The sequence below is a fragment of the Telopea speciosissima genome, chromosome 2 (assembly GCF_018873765.1).
Source record: "Telopea speciosissima isolate NSW1024214 ecotype Mountain lineage chromosome 2, Tspe_v1, whole genome shotgun sequence".
Lineage (NCBI taxonomy): Eukaryota > Viridiplantae > Streptophyta > Magnoliopsida > Proteales > Proteaceae > Telopea > Telopea speciosissima.
The window spans coordinates 78,694,388-78,718,614 of NC_057917.1; the positions used below are offsets into that span (position 1 = coordinate 78,694,388).

Here is a 24,227-nt window from a genome sequence, read left to right on the forward strand (position 1 = left end):
GTAATCTAGGTCGTGCTGGGATTGGTGGTGTGTGTCGCTCACCTACTTCCTCCTTCATATGCAGTTTTTCACAAGGGATAGGATGGAGTTTTGCCTTGGTTGCTGAAGCTTTAGCAGTACACAAAGCCCTGCGAATTGCTCTTCATATGGGCATTTCCTCTCTTATCGTGGAAAACGATAATCTCCTTGTAATTAATATTCTTAATAACAATACTTCGGAAACTCTATGGAAGCTTTCTTCAATCATTCAGGACTGTAGAATTTTAGCTTCAAGTTTTAGCCACATCAACTTTGTACATACTCCCCGTGAAGCCAATTCAGTTGCAGACAAGCTGGCTTCCCTTGGAGCCTCCTCCCAGATTAGTCGTGTTTGGCTTGATCCCACTCCCCCGCCTGTCTTCTCCTCCCGTTGTATTCTGACTCTTCTGGAACGTTGTTCCAGTGTTAATAAATCTTTTCTATCAAAAAAAAAACCTAATGCTCCATCACCAATGGGCAGGTGACACCGTGACACATCAATAGAGCATAACATTGAGAAGGGCGTTTTAGTAAATACAAGCAGCACAAACCGTTTGGGTCACTGCCCCTGACATCATTCTGACTTTTGGCATTGCAAGCACAATAGAGTTGAATGGGGGTATATAAGGGATATCCTTGAATTTTTAGTCTTAAGTTAAAAGTGGTGTGACATTTATTAGCCATTTGAAAAATACCAATACTATCACAAGCAAGCAGACTTGTATTAATTAAATCAGTGTTAGCTTCTATACCAACATATTGAATGTCATGTTTTGATATTCAAAGAAAGAATGTGATAAGCTTGCTTCGAGTATCATAAACTGGAAATTTCTACCCCACAAAAAAAATCATAAGCTGAAAATCTCTTTGTAAACCTATGTCATTGGGAGGATTGGGAGAGTCATTAAGAAAAAGGTGCCTAAGTCTTTATTAGCCTTCACATCGAACTATTCACATCCGATATGAATCCTTGTTTTCGTGTGAAATCCCAAAAATTGTGAGTGCCCTCTCCTTCACATGAGGAGGAACCCTAACAAGAAGGGAACAAATGCTATAAAGACTTCTATTACATAATTAAAGGAGTTTCAGAAAAATCAAAGAACACAATATCATCGACACAAATAGGATGGGAAAAGCCAATCCGGAGCTCTACAAGGGCTAATGGCTAATTCAACTCTAAGGCATGAACTGCTAAAATGCATTGACCCAGATTTCAGTATTTTCTGTTTCTACTTCCCATATCATTTGTCACTCTTTGGCCTGTCTTTGGTTTCCTTCCTTGAAATGCTTTCAAGGGTACAGGTGTTTAAATCTATCTATACATCAATTGTCATTCCTGACTGATGAATTTTAAGCTGAATCTCTGGATCACACCAAAGAACCAAATCATGTCAATCTAACAATGAAGGCAACTTTTTGCCCGTTCTATGGTATTGAAAATTATGGGGCAAAGTCAATCAATCAACAAAAATCAGGAAGCCATTACAGTTGGATAGATGACCTAAAATTTAATATTCCTTAAAAGGAAAAAAGGAAACCTAGATCAAGTCTAAGGTGGTAATCCCACTCATTACCTATCTACAAACATGTGGACTGTTTATTAGATGATTCTGACCATTTGATCAATGTGGAAACCTTGGATAGGTAAACATGTTGAATCTAAGGGTCATTCTCAAGCATATGGTCCTCTAATTTTTTTGGGACCTTTTCCACTGTTTGTTTCAAAAGTCTCAGTTATCCAAACAACATCAAGTCATGGTTAGATGTTGACATAGAAATGCAAGCCACTCTGAGAGAGAAAAAAAGCCTAGTCTTGTAATGCCCAACTGAACTGCCAGTTTAAGTCATGAACCATATTCTAAGGAGCAACTTTAGAGTGAACATGACTAGATGATCAAATCAATAGTTTCATAGGCATCACAAATGTAGGAATGTAAATACATTCAGGCAGGAGTATCAGCTAGATTCAATCTACAATCTAACATTTCACTTTGCACCCTTCTTTTAATTTTTTGGGTAAATACATTAGGGCAGGAGTACATTCATTCCCAATCATTTTCTTATTTTGGAAAGGACGGTTCAGGAAAACCATTCAAGCTTCAACAACTACCCACCCCAGGCACCATTGACAATATAATCATCCCATAACTTTTGGTGTCAAGACAAGAAGCATACAAATGCTGGATGATTGCAAAAAATTTCAGCATGGATCAAAGTAGTGGACAGCTTGTCGGTTCAATTATATATATTTTTTCCTTCCTTTTGCTCCAAAAACAGGAAGCCATATAATCATACATTTTCTGAACTGTACTCTACAGAAACTTATGATTTGTACAAAGTAATTCAAAAGAAATGATACTCAGAAGCTTTGACAAGTTTGCCATTTCAGCCTCCTCAATCCATAGCTAGCTATGGCTTTGGGGATTAGAAGATATCAAATCATCAGTATCATTTGCTTCTCACCTTAAAGGTAAGATGCAAAGTTATCTGGCAAGCCCAAATCTTCAAAACTGCAAGCATAAATGCATTCACACTTTCCCAAAAAGGAGGGGAAATTTTAGTTCTTCAGCTTCTTTGACGCACCCCCATCACCAGGTTCAGCCTTGCGCTTGATCCCCAAGAAATGCTCAACCTGAAATTAGCCAAAATTAGATACTATATTAACATAGCTAAATTCATGATAAAAATAATCATGCACTTGTATCCACTGCCAATGAAATTGTTGAAATTTCATTCAGGTTCAACTAGCTCCTGGTAAAAAAAATGCACGTGAGATACATTAGCAACAAAGGAACCTGGAATAGATTATGATTGGTTGAGATACCGACATACCCAACCCATATTTCATTAGGTCTCCATTCGATAGATTTAAAGCTCAAACAAGGGGTTCTATTAACAAGGAAGCAGGTCAATTCTAAATGTCATTGAAAATATCAGCCAGAGAACCATTGTTACATGAATGAACAGACAGTCACCCTTGGCTCTAACTTTCTTCCCAAGGCGGTGGGTGGAAAAAATCAGTATGGCAGAGGAACTTTTCCCAACCCAAGGGAGGTGGTTATCCAAGGAAGAATGAAACTCATTTGATTCCAGCATCATGGGATATAGAAACTGGATCAGAAAGAGATACTTAAGCATTGGCTGCAACAAGCCCTGAAGCATAAACTATAGCTGTTGACTCGAGAGGGTGGCAAAATCCTTAACAAGAGATGATGACCATTGAGGTACCCACCGAAGTGCAAGATTCATTGGAATCTTAAGAGCATGAGGGGCATACCTCCTCCCGAGATCCAATGCAATTGCCCCTAGTGAATTAAATAAATTCACAGGGGCAGAGAGGATGGCTTCCTTTGTTAGTTTAGCTTCAGGGGAGATGCTATACTATGTCCAGAACATAGGCAGCAACCCTGAAACAAGCTGGTAATCTAGGGAGAATGCCCTAGGCCTGGGATCATACCTGTCTACATCTTCCTACCACTGAAGTATTGAACTCCTATCCCACTACTCATTAAAATAAATAAACAAATCTAATCTATTCAGCTCTTATTCACCAAGTTACAACTGCTGAAGTTCAAAACTGTCAACGGACATCATTCATCCATTCCCCCCCCCCCCCGCCAAAAAAAAAAAAATAATCCTACTCATGTTGCTGAATGGATCTTCAAACTCTCCACATGATTAATTTCACTCCAGCCAAGGAATACGGATAGAATCCTGACTTTCTAAACTCATTTCTTAATAGGATGAAACGGAACATAAAGAAACCTCCAACTGTCTGCGTGGAACCAAGCATCCTCATCACCAGCAACATCCATCCACTCATTGCAAATAAATGCTTTGATTTTGCAAATCAAAACCTAATGGAACTCAAGGAATTACTTTGCCACTACTAATCAAAAAATTTACCACAAATCCACATTAACATCAGCAATAATGCTCATCTATTAGGAAGGAACACTTTCTTGGGCCTTTTAATCTCTAATAAACTAATGTAGCTTACTTTAGTAAAAATGCATTTAGCTCAAAGGCAACACACATTTTGCAAGGCCCAACAAAGAAGGGCTTCCTGCGCGGCTCACCTCAGTTTGCCACGAGAAAAGATGACATCATAATTCCAACCATCGGACATGGTTTGGATGGCCACATGTAATCCAAAGCCTAAAATACCCTTCAGATGTATGTCCTTGCATACCCGTATTTGCATGGACTCTCCTAGTAATCTTCCATTTTAAAACCTTCCTTTTGCCATGTGACCAACAGTGCTTAGTTGATTACCTTGGGTCTACCTGCCCATAAAAAAAGGCCCATCAGAGATGCCATGTGGCAGGTATTTGGGCCACACGGGAAGCCCCTCCTAGGTGGGCCATGCAGGAATCTAATACTCAAACCCAAAAAAAGTTCCTAGAACTAAAATGTTTTATTGTATTATTGAATAATGATATTCCCAGGTTGAAACTAAGAGGAGGGTGAATCAGTGTAACCACTTTTTCTCCCCAAAAATTCTGACCTTGACTGTTCACCTCACTATTAGCTTTCCCAAACACACCCTGACTGGCTGGGGCAACCCCAAATTTACCAATATCACATAAACAATCATATGCATGTCCACCCCACTACCACAAAGTGGCCAGGTCTACCAGACTGTGTATACCCATCCTGCACACATCCACAGCACTCTGATAGCCACAATTACAAGCACATCCACACAATATATGTGGTTCGGCAAGTTGTCTAGCACACTTGGTAGCTTGTGGTGCGTAAAACCCATTGTTACCAGGATGTCTTGGGTTCAAGCCTCTTGGTTTACACCTTCCCTTCCCCTTATAATAGAATAGAGTAGGACCTATCAAAAACAAAAAAAGTTGCCTCATCCACGGAGCAATACCCTACACCTAGGATTTCGTATACTTTCCAATACACAACACTATTTGACTGCTAGAATAGTCCAAGAGCACCTACCCCACTTCTATCAAGCCCCGACTTGACAGGTTACAATATATGACATTTTAATATAAATCCCACCCCTTACAATACAATATTATAGGCAATGCATCAATTACAACCCAAGTCAAAAATCTGGGATTTAAAAACACCGATTACCTCACCCTAAGTAATAACAGCTGGAGAGGCTTGAATGTGGTCCCCAGATATGCTCACTGGAATCTTCAACTAACCCCCTAGAGTGGGGAGACTTGAATCTTCAAGTGGACTTGCACATGGCACCCCTTTCTTTTCTCTCTCTTCTTTTGCCTGCACAACCCCTTTAATTCTTCAACAAAGCTCACCAACCATTCACTCCCCCTCAATGGAGCTTTAAACAACCCAAAATGGTGGTTGGGGAAGATTCAATGCAACACATATGGCCCCATCTCCTCCCTTTTTTTAATCAAAAAGGTTATGTGACCTCTCCTTGAACTCCTTCGCTATTCGCGTTCTTGGCTTCATATGGAGTCCATACCAATAAAAACCACCTCATTTGGACTTACAATGACCAAGTTATGGCCAAAACAATCTCAGCCATCAGATTGGAATCTAAGCGAGGGTTGAGATCGCTTAAAATAGAATCTGGGATCGGCTGCATCCATCTGTACAGGTGTAGACACTGACCGTTGGATCGGGACTTCCAAAACACGGGGTCGATCTCAACCCTTGGGTTGGCTTCAAGTCGTCGACTGAAGCTCAAAAAACGGGGTGCCTACAGGCCAAAGAAATGGAATCTTTGGCGGGCTAAGCATAGGCGCGCAAAACACTGGAGCGACCCTTCAAATTAGGCGTGAAACAACTTGAGCAGCTCGATCGGAATAGCGATTGCGAGACACTCAGATACGCATCAAATGGTATCTCGGGCCGACTAACCCTATGAGCACGCCTCACAGAATCAGAGCTACACATGTATCGCAGCATACAGAGCATCTTTGAGCTCGACCACTCAGGGGAGACGCGGGAGAATCTATTCCGCGATTGTGTCAGCGCCTTTTTGCGATTGAACTCCGTCGTTTTATCGAGGATCCACATTTGATGGTCCGTGTGATTCTGGAAAGCCAAAAGAAAGGTCTCAGTCAAGTAACTTCCCGAGACCCATTGCGGCATTTCACCGAGCATCTAGCAGGCATTCAATGCCTTGGTTGCTGGGGGCTCCTTCTCACGCAGTTGTATTGGTACAAGGGCCTCCGCGGGCAAGCCACTACGTACGCAGGCCTTGCACGCTGTGCGGGCCGTGGCCTATGCCTTGTGGGCTGCATAACCCTACTCCTTGCAGCTGTGCATGCGCATATGCTTGTGACTCCACTAAAAATATGCCCATGACAACATGGCAAAGCAGCATTGGCTGCACGGTAGCACAGCAGCCCATGTGGTGCCCTGGACAATGCTTGACCAAGGCAAGCCGCCTAGGCCATTCAAGGCATCTTGATATCACCCAAATATGATTTCACAACCGATGGAACATTGCTTGTCAAACACTTGGGCCTTCTCGACGGTCCCTCGTTGTGAGGCCCAAGTTGGAGCCCCACCAAGCCAATCGTCACAACTATGCACAAGGTGTAGTAACAGCTCCACTAGAACGGCACAGTGAATAACGAAGGTTGCCAAGTCTATGGCATACTCGCCTATGTAATGCCACCACTTTCGCCTAGCGTTGGCTAGTAGCTAGCACCACACATAGACATGCCCAAGGAAGGCCAAAGCTAGGCCAAGCCAAGGACAGGCACACCCGCATGTGAGACAAGGGATAGCCCACTCGCTAAAGGTCATGTGCCATTGTCGCATAGGATGTGCAAGAAGCATCATAACCCCAAGCCTCTACTTCTGCAGCAACACCTTCCGCTAACCAGTGGGGTCCCCGTCAGTAACCAAACCTTCAAAGGAAACACTCTTCACCCACTTCGGCTCCGAGTGCTCGCCTATGGTATCCAACCACCATGGAGTATCTGTGATGTTGTACATGCGCGGCCAGGCCAACCCCGCACACAGTGCCTTGCCAGTGATAGCCTTGTTGATGATTGTGGCCTGTCACGATGCCATGCTAGGAGCCATGGCACCAAGGGGTGTGAGGCACACCACCCCTCCTCAAGGTAGCTCTTTGCTTTTCATCGATTTCCAGAAGGAGACATGAAACCCCTCGAAAAATCATATTGATAGATAACGAAACGTCACGGGGCAAGCGACTCTCACTCCAAGCATCACCATGCTCACTCCGAGCCCCAATCCAAGCCACCCTCAAGCTACCATGCACGCCCATGTGTGCCCAACCTATGTGCCACAGCCATGCCAAGCAAGATGACCGTGATAATGCGGCCTATGTTGTGTGTTGCCACAGTGGCCACATCAGCAAGCGATGCCACCTCATCATGTGGACCCACCTATCATGTCACTTGTGCACAACACCACTTTGGGGCATTTTGTCAAACACTTGGGCCTTCTTGACTGACTATACGGAAACAGCCATACTACCTCATCCGGAGTCAGATTAAAGTGATTCTCATTGCATTGGAAAGATAATTCAACGGTCTACACTTCTCCAGTACAACCCTCCCAATTCTGCCACTTGGACTGCCCAAATTGATTCCGAAGCTGACTCATCTGTCTACTCAGCCTGACATATCCAGCACTGCCCAATACTTCCCAGTCACTGCCTTACCTCCCCAGACACTGCCAACTCACCCAGAAGCTCTACTACATCACCTGTGCACTCAGAACTGTTGCTGACAATGACAACACACTGCCAATCACTTCCAGTTGCCCAACAAATAAAATCTCTAAATCATCTTTGCCTTTGGAAAAGAAAACATTATTTTCCCAGCCATCTAGACAAACCAAAATGACATCCATTGGAAATATCTCACCTCTCCGGCAACTAAACGAAGCCTTAGTGGTCTTTCATGATTCCTAGGCCCTGTAGTGATTTTGGTCAGTATTCTGGATGCAATTTCCTCGTAAGAGGGTTGACAACACCAAAGCCCATATTCAAAAGCATCTATTTTGGACATTATGGTAGAACAGGTTTTAAACTTAAAAATGAAGTGCAGGGGTGTTGGATAGACTTTGATTGATTTGGTGATAATCGAAAAAAAATTATTTTTCATCTGCTTTTTTATTCAAAAAGCTAGAATCTAAAACCCAATATAGAATCCTATCTTGACCAAATCAGGCATCAACTCAACCTTGGGGAAGGTCATCAGACTCAATGGTAGCGGCTGACTGCCACTGGAATCTAGACAGTTAATGGTGATGTGATGACCTAGAGGATCTGATAACCGGAATATGCAGAAATGGAGGAGTGTACTTCTAATTTCTGATGATGAGAGCTCCCAAACTGGGTTTTCTCAGATAATGGCAAGAAATCTGCTGAAAGAGAAGCAAAAACAAGAATTTAACAGGTTGAAATGGAGGGTTATGACAAGAAACAAGGAGTTTGATGCAGAATGATCACCAAATAGGGTTTATTTCTTTAGAAATAGGCCTAGGGTTGGGTTATATCCATGTTGGGCCTTTGTTCCCAAGGGTTTTTTATGTAATAGGCCACTTTAATGAGCCTAAACTAGGGGTACTTAGGTTGCATACGGGATTAGCCCAATACTTAGTTATTTTTATGTTTTTAGATTGAACCGGTTTAGATTTGGTTGCATCCAAGTGGTTCAATGGGTCTAATTTAAGTGAAGTGTTCCTATTGATTAATAGGTTCTTTTATCCTATTGGCTAATATGGAATCTTCTTTTAATTAGTTGTTTTTAAGTTAGATTCTTTTATTTTAAGTTAGTAGGGGTAGTTAGGACATTTTAGTATTTTAAATTAGTAATTTGACTTTGATTAGATCCCTTCCACGATTTAAGTGAGGAGGAGTTTAGATTGTATGAGGATTTGGCTTAGGCCTTTAATTATAAATAAAGGAATCGTGGGAGGCTCCCCCACAACAGATTTGAATTTAAAAAAGAGATTTTCGTGGCTGCTTGCTGCTCCTTGCTCTCCAAGAGTGTGTGCATCCTTGTGGGCTTATCAAGGTGGAAGGGTGGGTGGACTCCTGCGACTCCTTACGCCGTGACGGCTGGGAGGCTCTTTGTCAAAGTGGTTCTATCCTTCAATGCTAGATTTACTGCCGTGGATATCTGCTGTAAGTCTACCTATTAATTTCTGCTTTATCCTTCTTTCCCCTTCCCCATTCGATCCTCCTTTTATTTCTATTTGTATTCCATAGACCCTAGCCAGTCTTAACTCTGCCCAGACCTGTTCCCTCATTAGATTACCATCAAAATCAGGCTACAGCCCCCTTCCTATGTCCCTTCCACTCGATCCAGCTTTGGATCTCATCCATCCATCACAAACCTTAAACTCCTCTTCCCCATTAAAACCCTAATTGGCCCAAATTCTGTCTAGACTGTCTCAGCCGACAGATTACCTTCATAATTGGATCGAACCTTCCCCGAAGTCCCCCTAACACTCGACCTAAACCCCAGCCCCTGAATCCTACTGTTAACCTTAGTTCTAGTTGTTTTTCTTGATTACAAAACCCGAAACCCTAACCCTAATTTCTGCAGGAAAATAAAACTGATCCAAATTCATATATTTTTATACCATAATGACCCTCTAAACCTGCAGATTAAAACCCTATAAACCCCATTCCCAAATTCCTATCCGAAACCCTAATTTTGCCCTAAAACAGCCCCTAATCAACTCTAAACAGCAGGCTTAACCAGAGCTTGATTCTACCTGGCTCCTAGTAGGATTATTTCCTATTCTAGGACTACATTTGAGTTTGCTCATAGCTGGTAAGAATCCTTGCCTGCAATTTCTCAATGGGTGCTGTCATTGAGATTCTCCCATGGCTCTGAGGAGGGGTTGAAAGAATCCAAAAGAGCAAAATCTGTGGTAAATTGTGGTTGATTAACATATTGCAAAAGCAGGAGACCATAACAATTCCCTCTTTTGCCTGCAATTTCTTTGTGGCCACCACTTCTGAGATCATCCATCTCTCTCTGTCCTTTTGTTTCAGATCAGGGGAAGAGTACAGTGTCAGCGTCGAAGAAGACGATCTACATCTACTCGATTTGGTTTCCTTTGTTTCCTTGGTTTTTTATAAAAAAATTTAATAATTTCATTGTCCAACCAGACAGGATTAACAACTTCCCCTTACCACACTTCTCTTGCAACCAGACAACTTAGAGAGAGAAGAGATTCCACATTTCCACTCACTTACCTTCACCTCCCTTGCAACCAGATGAAGCCAAAGGTTAAACTCACTTTGCTATCAAAATTAGGTCAGCTTCCGCTGATTGAAACATCAAGCCTGCCACAGGCTCTGATGCAGTATCATTTGGCTGGTTGGACCAGCATGAGAGGATTTGGAGACCCAAACCTAAACAGAACCGATCCAATGGTTTTTGGTCCAAGGGTTGGAATTAGTTATTTAGTAGGTTATTTATTTCAGTCTTTTATTTGTTTAGGGTTACCTACGTAGGAGTTGGATAGAGTTAGAGTTTGAATTGCAAGTTGTTATTTTCAGTTTCATAATCTACCTAGGAGTCTTGTTATTTTCTTCCGCTGATTGAAACATCAAGCCTGCCACAGGCTCTGATGCAGTATCACTTGGCTGGTTGGACCAGCATGAGAGTATTTGGAGACCCAAGCCTAAACAGAACTGGTCCAATGGTTTTTGGTCCAACAAGGGTTGGAATTAGTTATTTAGTAGGGTATTTATTTCAGTCTTTTATTTATTTAGGGTTACCCAAGTAGGAGTTAGATAGAGTTAGAGTTTGAATTGCAAGTTGTTATTTTCAGTTTCATAACCAACCTAGGAGTCTTGTTATTTTCTTCTTTAAATACTTGCATGTAATCCAACAATGGATATAGTGAATTGAATAGAAGTTTATTGGGTTTACTCTTTGAGAATGTGTGATTGTGTGATCTCTTTCCCCTTCCCTGCAACTTTTCCCTTCTCCCATCCGGTCCTGCACCAATTTGGTATCAGAATCGAAGGATCCATCTCCTTCCCCCATCAACCTCTCTCATTCCCTTCTCTGTCAATCTCTCTCATCTCATTCTTCTTCCCTAACCGGCCCTCCTCTAGGCTCCAAAATCAAAACCTTCCCAAACTCATCTTCCCTTCAAGCACGCATTTGATATTCAGCATCTTGGGCCATGCAAGCTACAGAGGGGCACGTTATGAAGGACTCAAGTATTGAGCTGTAAGGGTTGGAAATATGGCTAACCATATTCGGGGATCCACAGATTCTGGGCTGGACAAATTCTTGGTGTAGTTAAAGCCCCAAGTCGTTTTTCTTTGCCAGTGTAAGTCATACACTAATTGATGACAAGGATTTGCCTAGGTAACAACAAAATCAATAACTCATTAACTAAATATACATGTACTTGTACTTCAATAATCTCATAAGAACTTAAAAATATTAAAATTTTGTTATAACAAACTTTTGAAAATCATTTTTTTTAATCCATTTATGGTTTACCATATTCTCCACACATGATAGTGCAATCAAGTAAATATAAGTGACAAACAAAAGGTCATAGAATAAAAAGAAACATAATACATCAAACAAGGAAATTACTACCTCAAGACAAAAGCATGTGTAAAATAGCTAATCCGCATCAACTTTTGTCAACATGAAGCATTAGTTTATGACTTTTACAAATCACCCCCTAGACAGCTAGTGCATCAATTTCAATAGCACACTAGTGTCAATTGACCACTCAACGTTTTAACAACACTGCTATCTCTGTTGGTGCGTCTCTATTACACTAACAAAACAAAAGCAAAACACATACAAGAGAATGACTAACCTTCTTATCTCCAAGCATGGGTGTCAAACCCCCCGCAAGGTCCTTCTCAACAGTAGCAAAACCACTTCTGGGGTCACTGGTTTGCCTGGAAATTCATGTTGTATAACAAAAATGATCAGCAGATTAACCAAAAACAGACTGACTGAGCTATTAGGTGCCCAAGACATATTTTCAAGCAGTAGAGATTGGTGGACCACTTAAACATTTATTTAAGTGAAAAACATAAACATTAGAGGTCATGTTCCAGGATAGTACTCTTTGTCTAAGAAATGGGGGAATCAATTACCATATTTTCTTCACTTTAGGAGCAGCATCATGAAAGTGTAACCCATAGTTAAAAATCTTGTTTCGGTAGGTCATTTCGGTCTGACCGAAATGAGCGAAATACTGAAATTTTGGCAAACTTTCGCCGAAACAGTGTTTTTTTTCCATGAGTTTCACTTGGCCATTTCAGGGGGGCAACGGCAGAAATGACCAAAATTTCAACGAAACAATGCATTTTTGGGACCGAAATGAGTGAAATTTTGGTGAAATGAGCGAAATTTCAGTAAAATAGTGCTGACTCTGGGTTTCGCCTACTGTTTCGACTCGGACATGTCAAAATTAGTAAAATTTCGTCGAGTTTTTGAACTATGGTGTAACCTGGGCATTTTAGGACATGGACCTACTGATTCATGCGTAAGTTAAGAGACTAAAAAGAAACCCATGTCAACAGGCATAAACGCACAACTATTAGACAAGTTTTATTTTAGTGCTTTACTTTTGGGGGTTCTTAACTATTTTTTTTTGTCAAAAATTTACATCATGTTTTGGGCATTCAGCCGCAAAAACTTAGTTGCTCTTGTTCACTCTCTTTTTGGAATTCATTATTTTGGTACTAATATCATTTCCTCTGTCAGTGATTGTGCTCAACACCTTATCACATTGCTTATTGAGCTCTTTAATGCCATAACCACAGCTTAATTTAATATAGCAATAGCATTCTTTTATTTTTCTTTTTTTTTTGGGGGGGTGATTGGAAGGGTTGCTAGGGTCCAATTGCCTAGGCATCAACTCACCACTACGACAACCTTTTCTTTATCAATATGTAAGCTCTGAGGCCCCGTTTGTTTGACGGATAAAAATGGGCGGGAAACTTGTGAGGGTGGGTCCCACATGTTGTGGGTTGGGTTGACAAGGAAAGGAAAGGAAATAATGGCATTAGGTAGTGGGGGGGGATTTAGTGGGAGAGAAAAGAAATGGACATGGGGTGGAATTCCATGGGAAAGAAAGGAAATACGAAGAGGAGAGAGATAGACTCAGAAGTAACTTTTCCATGAATAGTGCCAAAGTCCTACCAATTTGGTAGGACTTTGAAAGTCATACCAATTTGGTAGGACTTTGAAAGTCAATGGCGTGGGAAAAAGAGGGGTGCCACCTCACCAAACAAGAATAAATGCATTTAATGAGTTTGTCTGGAAGTTTCCCACCCCCATCTAACCAAACAGTCACATTTGTGGTAGTTTGTGGGAAACAAGTACAAGTTTCCCACTCTTTTTTACCTTTTCCACTTTTCTCTGTCAAACAAACAGGGCCTGACTATCTGATTTTGCACCATAGGGACACCAAAGGAACTTTGTATCTAAATTCACTAATTTGAAGGCCAGGATCTCTAGTCCCAAGTGTTAGGTTTTTTGGAAAATGGAACCAACAGAACAATCAAATTACAGATTACCATTTGGAATCTGCCAATTAAGCACCTGCCAAAAACAAGGAGTAATGTACTGAGCTTCAACCTGTAATGAGTCCAGAGATGTTTATAGACAGAATTTGAGGGAAGATGGCATCAAATTTTTTATGACGTCCACCAACCCCCCCCCCCCCGGGCCTTTCAGTAGGCAGTGCTCTAAAGCTTTCAGTTTATTTTTCTTTAACCGTGACCTTAACACACCCTAGGCCAGGGGCATAGCAATACTTTGACCTGTGTGGAAGGCTGGAAGCAATTCCGGTAAACAGCCCATAAATGAACAACGGGTGCTGTGAAGCTTTCCTTTTTTGCCACATTGGTTTTGCAGTTTTGCTTTTGCATAGCCTTGTCTTATCGACCATGTACAGTAATAAATTTTTTAAATCAAATACTCTCCTCAAATTGAAAATAACAAGGCTCTATGGATTTGGTAGACTTGTAAAAGTTGCATAGTCATCCACATTCCCTTGAACATTTTTTTGAGGATCTTTGAAGTTTCCCCACAAATGTGTTGCAAAATTCTGTCAAATCTCACTAGTGTGATCAGATATTCAAAGAAATAATGGTTCTTCTTTATGTCTATATATTCCTATGCATCTTTAATGTGCATAGAAGAAAATAAAAGAAATTCAACTTACTAAAGCAATCAAAGCTTACCAAGAAAGGTGGAAATAAAGACATGAATTTTTAACTATCAACTCTGCTGTTTAGTTAGGTAAAATCCTCAACTCTTCTGGGTTGGTATTTCTTTTTAGGGAAACAATCGTTAAGGTTTTTTTTTGGGGGAGGGAGGGGCACTCAAAAGAACAAAAACTAAAGGGAAAAAAAATGCAAACCACAAAAATACTGGTTCTGAAGATAATTGTTATTCTCTCATTTATTAAGTTTTTCTAAAGTCATCAAAAGAAATAGAAATAAAGTATAGATTACTAATGCAAAAATAAAAAAGGAGAGATTAGAGAACATACCCAGGTTTTACATGCCCACTAAGCACAAGATAGGGTGTCTTTAGACGAGCTTGAGCTTCCCTCATTCTCTCCACAGACAGTGATGGTGTGTCAGAATTCTTCATCTGCTTTAGTTTCAACTCTTCTTGGTATTGCTTCATGCGTTTTTCTTGCTTAGTTTTGCCTGGCCCCTTCCCATGAAATTTATGAGAAATAACCCGAAAGGCCTCCTTAGGGGTCATCTGATAACGAAATCAAACATGAACCAGAATAAAGGGAATGCTTCATGAACAACAAAAACCTCTGTAACAAGGACAAGCTTTTTTATCATTATTTGGTCATGGCAACACAGTTCAGGTCTTACACAATCATATGCATGTCAGCAATGCTGGACACCTCATAGATATTTTTTCCCCTAAAAGGAGCTGAAAATATGACAGAGAGAGAAAGAAGAAACATAACTTTGCATGTTAGTTTACTTTTAGGGTTGCCAACTTAGACACACAATACATGTCCCAACACCAAAACACAAGACAGCATTTCAGTTCCCTAAACATAATCCCAAAAAAGTTACTTTCAGCAAAATTAGGGAACAAGAAGACAGACCTGATAGTCCTAATCATGGTACTAAATCTCGTTTCGTTTCGGTGTTTCGGTCTGACCGAAATTTCCGAGATACCGAAATTTCGTCGAAATCTCGGTCGAAATATGGTATTTTTCTGTGGGTGTAAAATGCCAAAAATGTCCAAGATTTCCGAAATTTTCGAAACGAGATGACCGAAATTACCGAAATTTCCGAAACAAGATGACCGAAATTTCCGAAATATTGCATTTTTTCATTTCGGACTTGCGTTTCGTTTCGGACAGGTCAAGATACTCGAAATATTCGATATCTCGACCGAAATTTCGCAAGTTTTAGTACTATGGTCCTAATACCAACACGCCCATAAGACCAGTATAGTTTACACTCAATCACCAATACCACATAATATTGTGACTCGTGAATCTCACCGTCTAAGAAAAAGAAAAAATACATTAAATGAGTTAACATCCAATCAGATATGTCTGCCAAGTAGATCACCCAGACTAGCCTATCACCTATGGGTTCTCATCCAGCATATGCCTCTTTTCTAAAACCATGCCACTTATAGCTCACCATGACAATCTGTCAATATGAGATCCTTAGATAATAAACTGAATAATTAAGAAGGAGATCGGCACTTACAATCCGACCAAATTCATCTGTCCTCTCAATACGTATTTCCTTACGTCCATCATTGTCGTAGATACCAACAAGTTTGCTCTTTTTCTTGTCCATGTTTCTGCCACCCAAGTCTACAGTCTCCTTCAGCGTTCCTCGTTCCTTAAGTAGCTTCAGTGCTCCTGATAATCCTTTACCAACCGCAGCTTCATGGATAGTCTCATCCAAAACTATTTCTTCTTTCTCTTCATTAATAGGGTGTTCATCTTTATCAGTATCTTTGACCTCCATCCAACCACCAGCTTCATCTTTTTTTTCCTGGTCAGAGGATTTAGGAACTTCATCTTCATCCATGAAAACATCATGATCATCAGTTTTATGGGCTTCTGCAAACAGAATCAGTGGAAGATGAAATCAATACTAACATATAAATAAAAAGATGAATCCAAAAATGATAAACCCCACTGAGTAAATATTACACTAGCCCTAAATCTATATCTATATATAAAAAAAAAGGATATTAATAGAAAGTTCAGTTTAATATGTTTTTTACCAAGAAAAAGTTAACAATAAAAGGACTTAAAGGAAGGTATACAATAACTTATTGGCTCAAAATACATCATTCCAAAAAACCGTCAAAGATTACAGAGTTTTTCCCCCCTTCTTTTTGGTGATTGGGGGGAGGGCTCCAAAAAATCTAGTAGACAAATCTAGAGTATGTCAATAACATGCCAGTGCATGGAGTGAAAATGCAATCAGATATCTACAAATGAACATTAAGACCTAAAATAAGTCATATTGGGCTGACAATCCAATCTATTAAATTCCTTTGAACAGTTTGAGGAATGCCCAAAGTAAATAAAATAGATTGTCTCAAATTTCAGCAGAGGCAACTTTTGGCTTATGATATCTCCTAGGCAGAACCCACTCATCTCCATATGTACCCCATTTATTGGTGTGCTACTGGTTTACCTTATGCTTCAACTGACTCTTCCAAATGAAAATGTAAAAAACTACAAATACCTTCATCAAGCTGGAGACCCCATACAAACTCTTCCATCTCTGTGAAGACAACCTTGTTTTCTTGTGGTTCTTCATATGCAGAGTTATGATCATCACTTGATTGATTGTTGGCAGTGCTGGCAAGAAGTGCAACTGCTTGAGGACCAGATGCTGCTGCCTGATTCTGCTTTTTAAGTGCTAACTTTCTTGCTGTTTCTAAAGATTTGTAGAGATCCTCATCGTCTTCACCAAAAACAGGATTTTCATCTTCCGCAACTTTAACAGTTAGAGTTTGTTCCTGTCGGAGTGCTTTAGATGCCTCTTCCGCTTTAGCATAAGCCGTTTGGTATGCATTATTCCTTATTTCAGCCTCAGATTTTTCTTGATCCTCCTTGGCAGCTTTCCTCTTCCCATCTTTCCTGGAGCCAAGATCACCCATGCCCAACCCAGCAGTTATAGCCTCAGCTTCTAGGGCATCCAAATCCAGCTTTTCCTTCTTCCTCAGGGATTTCTTTTTCTTTGGCTTTTTAAACTGGAGAATTTCGTCATGCGTATAGTAATCTGATGAAATTTTCCCAGAAGAATTGAGATCTTCAGAATGATTGCTTGCAGATACTCCCAGTATCCTTTTACGGAGCTGGAATGCAAAAAAAAATACCCTGTCAGGAAAAATAACCGGCATTGGATAATTTGTCAGTCATGAAATAACAAAGGAGAATAGCTGAAACTACCTCTTCTATCTTCTTCTCTGCTTCGGCACTAAAGCGTCCACCGTCATCCAAAGTCACATCCTAAAGAGAAAACAAAGTTAAGAAAGAAAACCAGTAACAATACAAAGTATCATATCTACTCGAACTGCACGTAGGTGCTAACCTCATCTTCAACAGGATCATCATACTGTGGAAGCATTTTCTTTTGGGAACCATCTTCATTGCTGAACCTACAAAGAGAAAATAAAAGGCAATAATTAATAACTTATAGTGATTCTTGAGACAGCACATCAACAATAATGTCAATCTTACTTGTCCTCATATATCCCAGTCTTTTTCTTTGCAGCCTTATAAGCCTCATCTCTCTGTTTTTGCTCTCCAATCTCAATATTTTCTAGTACATCAGCCTCTGTTGCATAAATGTCATGTCAGCTTCAGAGAACATGGGAATCAAAAAATATCAGCAAGGGTAAACCTAGGCAAAACCACTGAAGCAACCTACCTTCGTTGATATCACCATTGGTGAGTATGTTTTGATCTTTAAGAGTCAAAACAACAGCTCCACCTCCAATTACTTTATCAAGACCATGACGAACTTTAACTCCAGCTAGATCCTCTGTTAGAACAAGCAATTCACTTGAGGCAGAAAGTATTCCAATAGCACTTTCAAGAACTCGTGCTAAGATCTATAAAAGAACTGTAGAGGAAGCATATGGTGCGACTGAGTTCTGTAATTCACAATCACTTACTGATCAGATTCTAGCCCATCAATTTGTCGACCATGTAACTAGTATATGGATCTAAATGACTATTAGGGACCTAACTTCTTAAGTTCAGCAGAAGTTCATATGGGTAGTTGCGAACAACATGCAAACACAAAATTGCAAATCCTAACCTATAATCTGAGAGTTGGTCCTTCCCCAGATTCACCAATCCGCATCTGGTCTCTGCTATGGAACATTTTGTTCAAGAAAAACGGAGTAGATTTTTAAAGTTGATGGCAACAACCCTAAAACTTGTAATGCAACAAAGTAAGGCCCACAACATGAACCCAAGCTCATCCACTCATTGGACATGTCAAATAAACCATGTGCCATTAACAACATTAATATATAAGGATTCATTTACATGTCTTTAATTGTTAGAAATAAGGGGGATCACATTGATATGGTTCAAAAATATCAAAATAATCAATTAATTAAAGGGCATAGTTGAAGAGTTTTTAACACACCAATGTAATTAAAGATTTAGTTTCTCAATGTTATCTAAGAAGTTTGGCCTTCAAGAGTCATCTTCCAATCATTGAAGTTCTATATACACAATGTATGTCATCAATACGACAGTCTAAAGAATATAAAGGGTAGACATCCTAATTTGTAACAAACAGAATGGATAATTAAAGGAAGGCAATTTTGTTTGTCAGTAGTTATGTGACGCCCCTCTCTCTTTTTGGTGGATCTCCAAAAGGGAGAAAATTGTTCTCTTTCCCATTATTTTCCCTGAATCATATTACTTACCATTTTTTTCCCAACAAGGTCACAGTTCACGAACCCATATATCCATTCCTTGACCATAAACCTTCTACAGATTAAACCCATTCCAATGATTCCACCAACACCTATCCCTTCCCTCCTAGGTAATTAATGCAATCTGAAAATCCAATTTATGGATCTCAGATGCAGGCAGGCAGGCTCAATGATCAAATCGATGATCAGATATGAGATAAAGAAGCAACTACATTGTTAAGGGTAGAAATCAGATCGATGGAAGGGGTGGGAAAAGAGATGAGATCGGTCTTCCTGGGGGAAGAAGAGAATAGAAGAGAAGAAAAAGAAATCAGGTTTGGGATACCATGGATGTATGCACTGCTCAACAGCACCAAAACTCTTCAAAAAATAACTCATTCTTTACTCAAATCATATCTAATTGATGGGGGTATATTGCATATATAAAGACCTTCTAAAATTCTTAAATTGACTCATGAAAGGGCTCCTAATGACACTCACACACTCAAATAAAGTAAATATATTTAAAACAGAACTCTATCTAACTATTAAGTATCCTAATCTAACTTAAACACTTAACTAGTAATCTCATTTACTAATTTTATCCCCACTTTATGAACACTTATAAACTAGGTCCATTACAATGAAACCCGAAAAAACAAAAGGCCCAACCTATAAATATACCCAAGGGTCAATTACAGCCCATTGGACTGCCACCAGCACCTTATGGGCCTTCTTAAGCTTTCACAAAGGTTTCCATTAGGGATTAATGTCTAATGCAACTACATCAACCTCCATACCCTGTGTTGCATCAGTGCAGAGTGCACATAACAGCCCAACAAGAATACAGCAAAAATTAACAGCCTAAAACAGGGGGGAGGAGGTAAGGAGCAATACTTGCAGTGTGCCGAGCTGCTTCCTCATCATCACTTTCTCCTTCATCAATATTGTCCTGGGAAAGGTCCAATAATAAATGTATCATGAACATCATCAAGAATGGAAAAATCAGGAAGATATCACCAAGGGGAAAGGAAACATGAAATACGGAAAAGCTAACCTGCTCTTCAAAAACCTTGGAAAGGTGCATGGCTTTCTCTTTTTCAACGTTCCTTTTCTCTGCCAGCTTACGGCTCTTATTAACCCACGCTAAAACTTCCGAAGCACCTTCAGACTTTTTCTTCAATCTTTCTTCTTTCATTCTGTAGCAGAAGAACTTATTTAACACAAATACATCAAAAACAATATACAGTTGATAGATAGGATGTTTCTTCCGACATAATGACGCCAAGTTCGCCAACAACAATGAGAACAAACACAAAGAGGGAATGAAAGATTTTGTACAAAAGGGAATAAATATTGGAAAATCAAGAGATAGACACCATACGATTTTCTAAGAAACTATGAGCAATTCAAAAATTGAATATCACAACATGCAACCTCTATTTCCTTTCCTTTTCACAAAAATTGAGCTATGGGCCCTCACAACATGCAACCTAATCAATGGGAAACATATGTTGAAGATATACCCCATAAAATACAGATATTTAAGACATATTGATTTGTGCTAAATTTAATTTGGACTAAAAATGCATAGCAGAATCTGATGCGGTAGCATCTCCAAGAGGATTTTATGTGGTTTCATTTTCCAGCAAGTCATTGGAGCAGTAGGCTAGGCTACATTGTAGTATTTTCAAATTTGAAAGAGTCTTCTTGTAGGGCCTTTTTATTTCTGTTAATAATTGATCTGTTAAGTTATTTTAAATGTCTTAATTAGTGGCGCATAGTCTAGTAGCTAAATTGGGAAATGGCACACAGTAAAGGGCGCACCCAGTGCACAAGGCTCCCGCCACTGGGGGTCTGGGGAGGGTCATAGCTAAATTGGGCAAAGAGATCAAAGAATTCAATCTCTGCCAAACAAGTTCAACAAAATTCATAATTTAAGCTTTCAATTGTTCGAGTTTAGCATTAATCACTACCATTAAGGACCATTGTAATTTGTAATTAATTGCTAAAAGACACTAACAGATCAATGGGTGTCTGAGTCATAGATTTAGTTCAAGACCATGTTCCCTATGCAACACTGACTTCTTGCTGTGGTGGGAGAGATCCTTTCCAAACAAAGATTTCAATACGGATAATATATATTTAAGGTAATGATAAGCCTGATTGGTGTTCTTTTAGCAGTAAATTTAGTGTTTAAACTCAATCAATACATATAGCACAAAAGAGAAGGGGTCAGTAAAAGTCATGCAAAAGAAACAAGTGCATAAAGATAACAGAATAGCAATAACTCTAGAGAGGCAAGAACAATCGTGTAACAGATAACAGCATCAGCATAGCATTATTAAGGAAAGCATTAAAAACATTCTAAAAAGGGATTGATGAAGCATCAATAGATATTTCCGGAGGTAACTTACCTCAATATCCGCTCTTCAAGCTCCGATTTTGATGGCCCTGATGCCCACTCGGTCTGCTGATTATGCTCCATGCCACTGATATCACTATCTTCATGCTCGGTTTCCTTCCCCAGCACAGTGACATCTCCATCATTCATACCCTCTGTTTTAGGTCTTTCGTCTTTTCCACCATCTTTACCCCTACCTTGGCCTTCAATACGAATTTTCCCGGTCATTTTGTCTCTTTCTTTATCTTTAGAACCCTCTTTGTCTCCGTCCTTCTCTCTATCTTTCTCTCTTTCCTTCTCCCTACTTTTGTCTTTGGCCTTATCCCTGTCATGTTTATCACGTTCTTTTTCCTTTTCCCTTTCCCTTTCCTTTTCCTTCTCTCGAACTTTATGTTTATCCCTTTCCTTTTCTCTGTCCCTGTCCTTTGCCCTATCCCGCTCCTTATCACGTTCCCTGTCCTTCTCCTTTCCCCTCTCCTTCTCTCGCCCTCGATCATGGTCTTTCTCCCCCTCTCTCTCCCTTTCACGGTCCTTATCTTTCCCTTTGTCTTTCCTATCTTTATCCTTCTCACGGTCCTTGTCTTTGTACTTATCAAGGTCATAATCTTTCTCCCTTTCTTTATCCTTGTGCCTATCCTTCTCACGGTCCTCTCTATCCTCCTTTCTCCTCTCTCTACTTGAAACCCGGTCTTTTTCTGAATCCTTAACCACTTTGTCACTCTCCTTCGAAACATCAGCGGCCTTTGACCGTTCTCGATCCCTACTTCCATGATCCTTCTCTTCTTTTCGACTCTTCTTTCTGTCTTTGCTCCGGTGCTTGCTTGATTCCCTCGGTTTCTCACCGACATCTCCTTCAAAACCATCAAGCAGTTCTTCATCTCTGTAATCTCCCCTAGCAGACCCATTTTGATCCATACTGTCATCGTTTTGCTCCAGTCTCGATTCAGCCCCGTCCATCTCCATCGTAAACACAATCAATTCAACTTCAAGAGAAACTACAGCACCACAAATAGTTCTTTTCTGATCACTGACTATATAAATTCAGCAGATAGATATGCACCAATGAGATTGAAAACGAATACTGCACGTCTATTACTTGAATTGGCTCACCTGGAATTCATTAAATATAACAAATCGAAGTTTCAGCAACTCTACACTAAAAAGAAAGTCGTATATTGCTGAAAATTATGATTTATTTGTATCAATATTTCAAATTAAGAAAGCAAAATGGAATAGAACTGAAATAAACTCGCAAAACAACAGTAAGTTGAAAGCCAAAAACCCACCCTAATTGTTCTGCAGAGACAATAGCTAAGTAAACAAACAATAAACCTACTTGAAGAGAGAGATGGAGACAGAGCAGTCTAAAGACCGTGCTGATATGATTGAAATCAGTCAAACAGAATGGATTGAAGTTGCCATACTAGCACGCCGGTAAGGACCGTGGCCCGCTGCTAGGTTTTGAGATCAAATCCCGCCTTCAACTGAGGTTGGGGGGTGGGGGAGTTGTCAACAAGTAGATGCAATGGTTGAACCATTGAAGAGAGATTTAGAGAGAAAAAATTAAACCATTTAAAAGAGAGTGGGAGACCGAGCAAGTCTCAAGAGACCAAAACACAAAATGATAGAGAGATTCTGAGAGAGTTAAGGGGCGGCTTACCTATCAAATCTGTCAACGAGGAGCGATTCCTCTGGCGACGGTGTGAGATGGAAGAATCGGCCAATCGAACTTCCTTCGTTGCTGGGGTTTCTCTCAATACCTGAAGAGATAGAACAGTACATGTAGACAAATGGCACAGAACGCACCGAGCAGGCAGACTCCTCGGGGAAGAAAATGCTCCCCAGAATGAATCGTTCATAAAAATTTACAGATTATATTCTCCAATTTCGTGAAGTCTAAGTTTGCAACTGCGTTTGGTTGCAAGGAAATAAGTAAAGGGAATTAGAAAAGGGATCTGAAGAGAAAAACTTCCGTTTCCGGTAAAATAAATTTGGGAAAGAAAACGCCACCTGGGTGCCCTTGTGCCCGGAAAAGGGGTGTACAAAATGACCGCCGTAACCCCAGAAATTTCTACCTTTCCATGGGGGTGCAGTGGTTATTTCGTGCACCCTTGTATTTAGGGGTAGGGCAACGCACCACACGTGCCTAAGTAGTATTCTTTCTCTCATTTATGGGCAAGAGAACTCACTTTGGGCCTCTAGAGCCCATGTGTATTGGCCAATGAGAACGCACGTGCAAGCATCAACCTTCACCTTTCCATAAGGGCTAGGTGGTATGTTCCATGGGGTAGGCTGGTTCTATGTTTTGGCGCAAAGCCATGCAGGACACTTTTTTCCCATATTTTATTTACAACAAAACATAAAAAAAATATTTTTCCTACATACGTCACCCCCATATAGGGATCTTTTGAGGGGTTTCTTTCAGACCATAGGATATGAACTCATAAATCATATGTGTTGGTTCGAAATAAAATAATATACGATATTATTATGAAATCCGTATTGCATAAAATAATAAATATATTATTTATACCCTGTAATACGTATGGCTCAAAATTGAAGAAATCGAAACTTTCGAGCTCCCTTTCCTCTTGAAAACCTATTTCCTCCGAATCCTCTCTGGCTTGTATTTCACACAGGTTTTTCCTACCTCGCTAATCTGATTTGATTCAACAGAACTCGCTAATCTGATTCGATAGCCATCCATCCATCTTCAATAGTTTTTGTAAGGATTTGGATTTCGTTGCACTCGTCTCCGGCCTTAGATTTGGGAAATTTGTAGTGTTGCAGAAGAAGGGGAATAGAGGATTTGAGATCTCTCTCGTTCCAATTGCTCCTCGATCTCTCTTCCATCTTGGTGGACTTATGACATAGAGCAAAGGCTATTCGGTGAAGAGCTGCATTTGATATAATGGTGTGAGAGC

At 40.2% G+C, this 24,227-nt stretch overlaps 1 protein-coding gene across 2 annotated transcripts; it reads right to left on the bottom strand.

Annotated features, from left to right (window-relative positions):
• Positions 1-2,278: 2,278 nt before the first annotated feature.
• On the bottom strand, positions 2,279-22,399 carry LOC122651346 (SART-1 family protein DOT2). 2 transcript variants are annotated; one of them, XM_043844700.1, is made up of 12 exons: positions 21,317-22,398; positions 19,957-20,098; positions 19,797-19,851; positions 17,897-18,010; positions 17,707-17,803; positions 17,558-17,624; positions 17,416-17,475; positions 16,706-17,321; positions 15,707-16,068; positions 14,503-14,723; positions 11,809-11,893; positions 2,279-2,650 (listed from the first exon to the last, which is right to left on the bottom strand). In XM_043844700.1, the coding sequence occupies exons 1-12, from the start codon at positions 22,264-22,266 to the stop codon at positions 2,576-2,578; spliced, it is 2,844 nt and encodes a 947-aa protein (XP_043700635.1). In that variant the 5' UTR covers positions 22,267-22,398; the 3' UTR covers positions 2,279-2,575. The 2 variants fall into 2 exon arrangements, with proteins under 2 accessions (XP_043700635.1, XP_043700636.1); XM_043844701.1 differs by lacking the exon at positions 2,279-2,650 and adding an exon at positions 11,511-11,625 and having other exon boundaries at positions 11,766-11,893; positions 21,317-22,399.
• Between the last annotated feature and the right edge of the window lie 1,828 nt (positions 22,400-24,227).

Coding starts and splice junctions, on each gene's coding strand:
- LOC122651346 (XM_043844700.1), bottom strand. CDS start 22,266: ATGGAGATGGACGGGGCTGAATCGAGACTGGAGCAAAACGATGACAGT. Junction 19,852..19,956: donor CCAAGGTTTTTGAAGAGCAG/GTTAGCTTTTCC, acceptor GACCTTTCCCAG/GACAATATTGATGAAGGAGA. Junction 18,011..19,796: donor AGCAGCTCGGCACACTGCAA/GTATTGCTCCTT, acceptor TTGTTCTAACAG/AGGATCTAGCTGGAGTTAAA.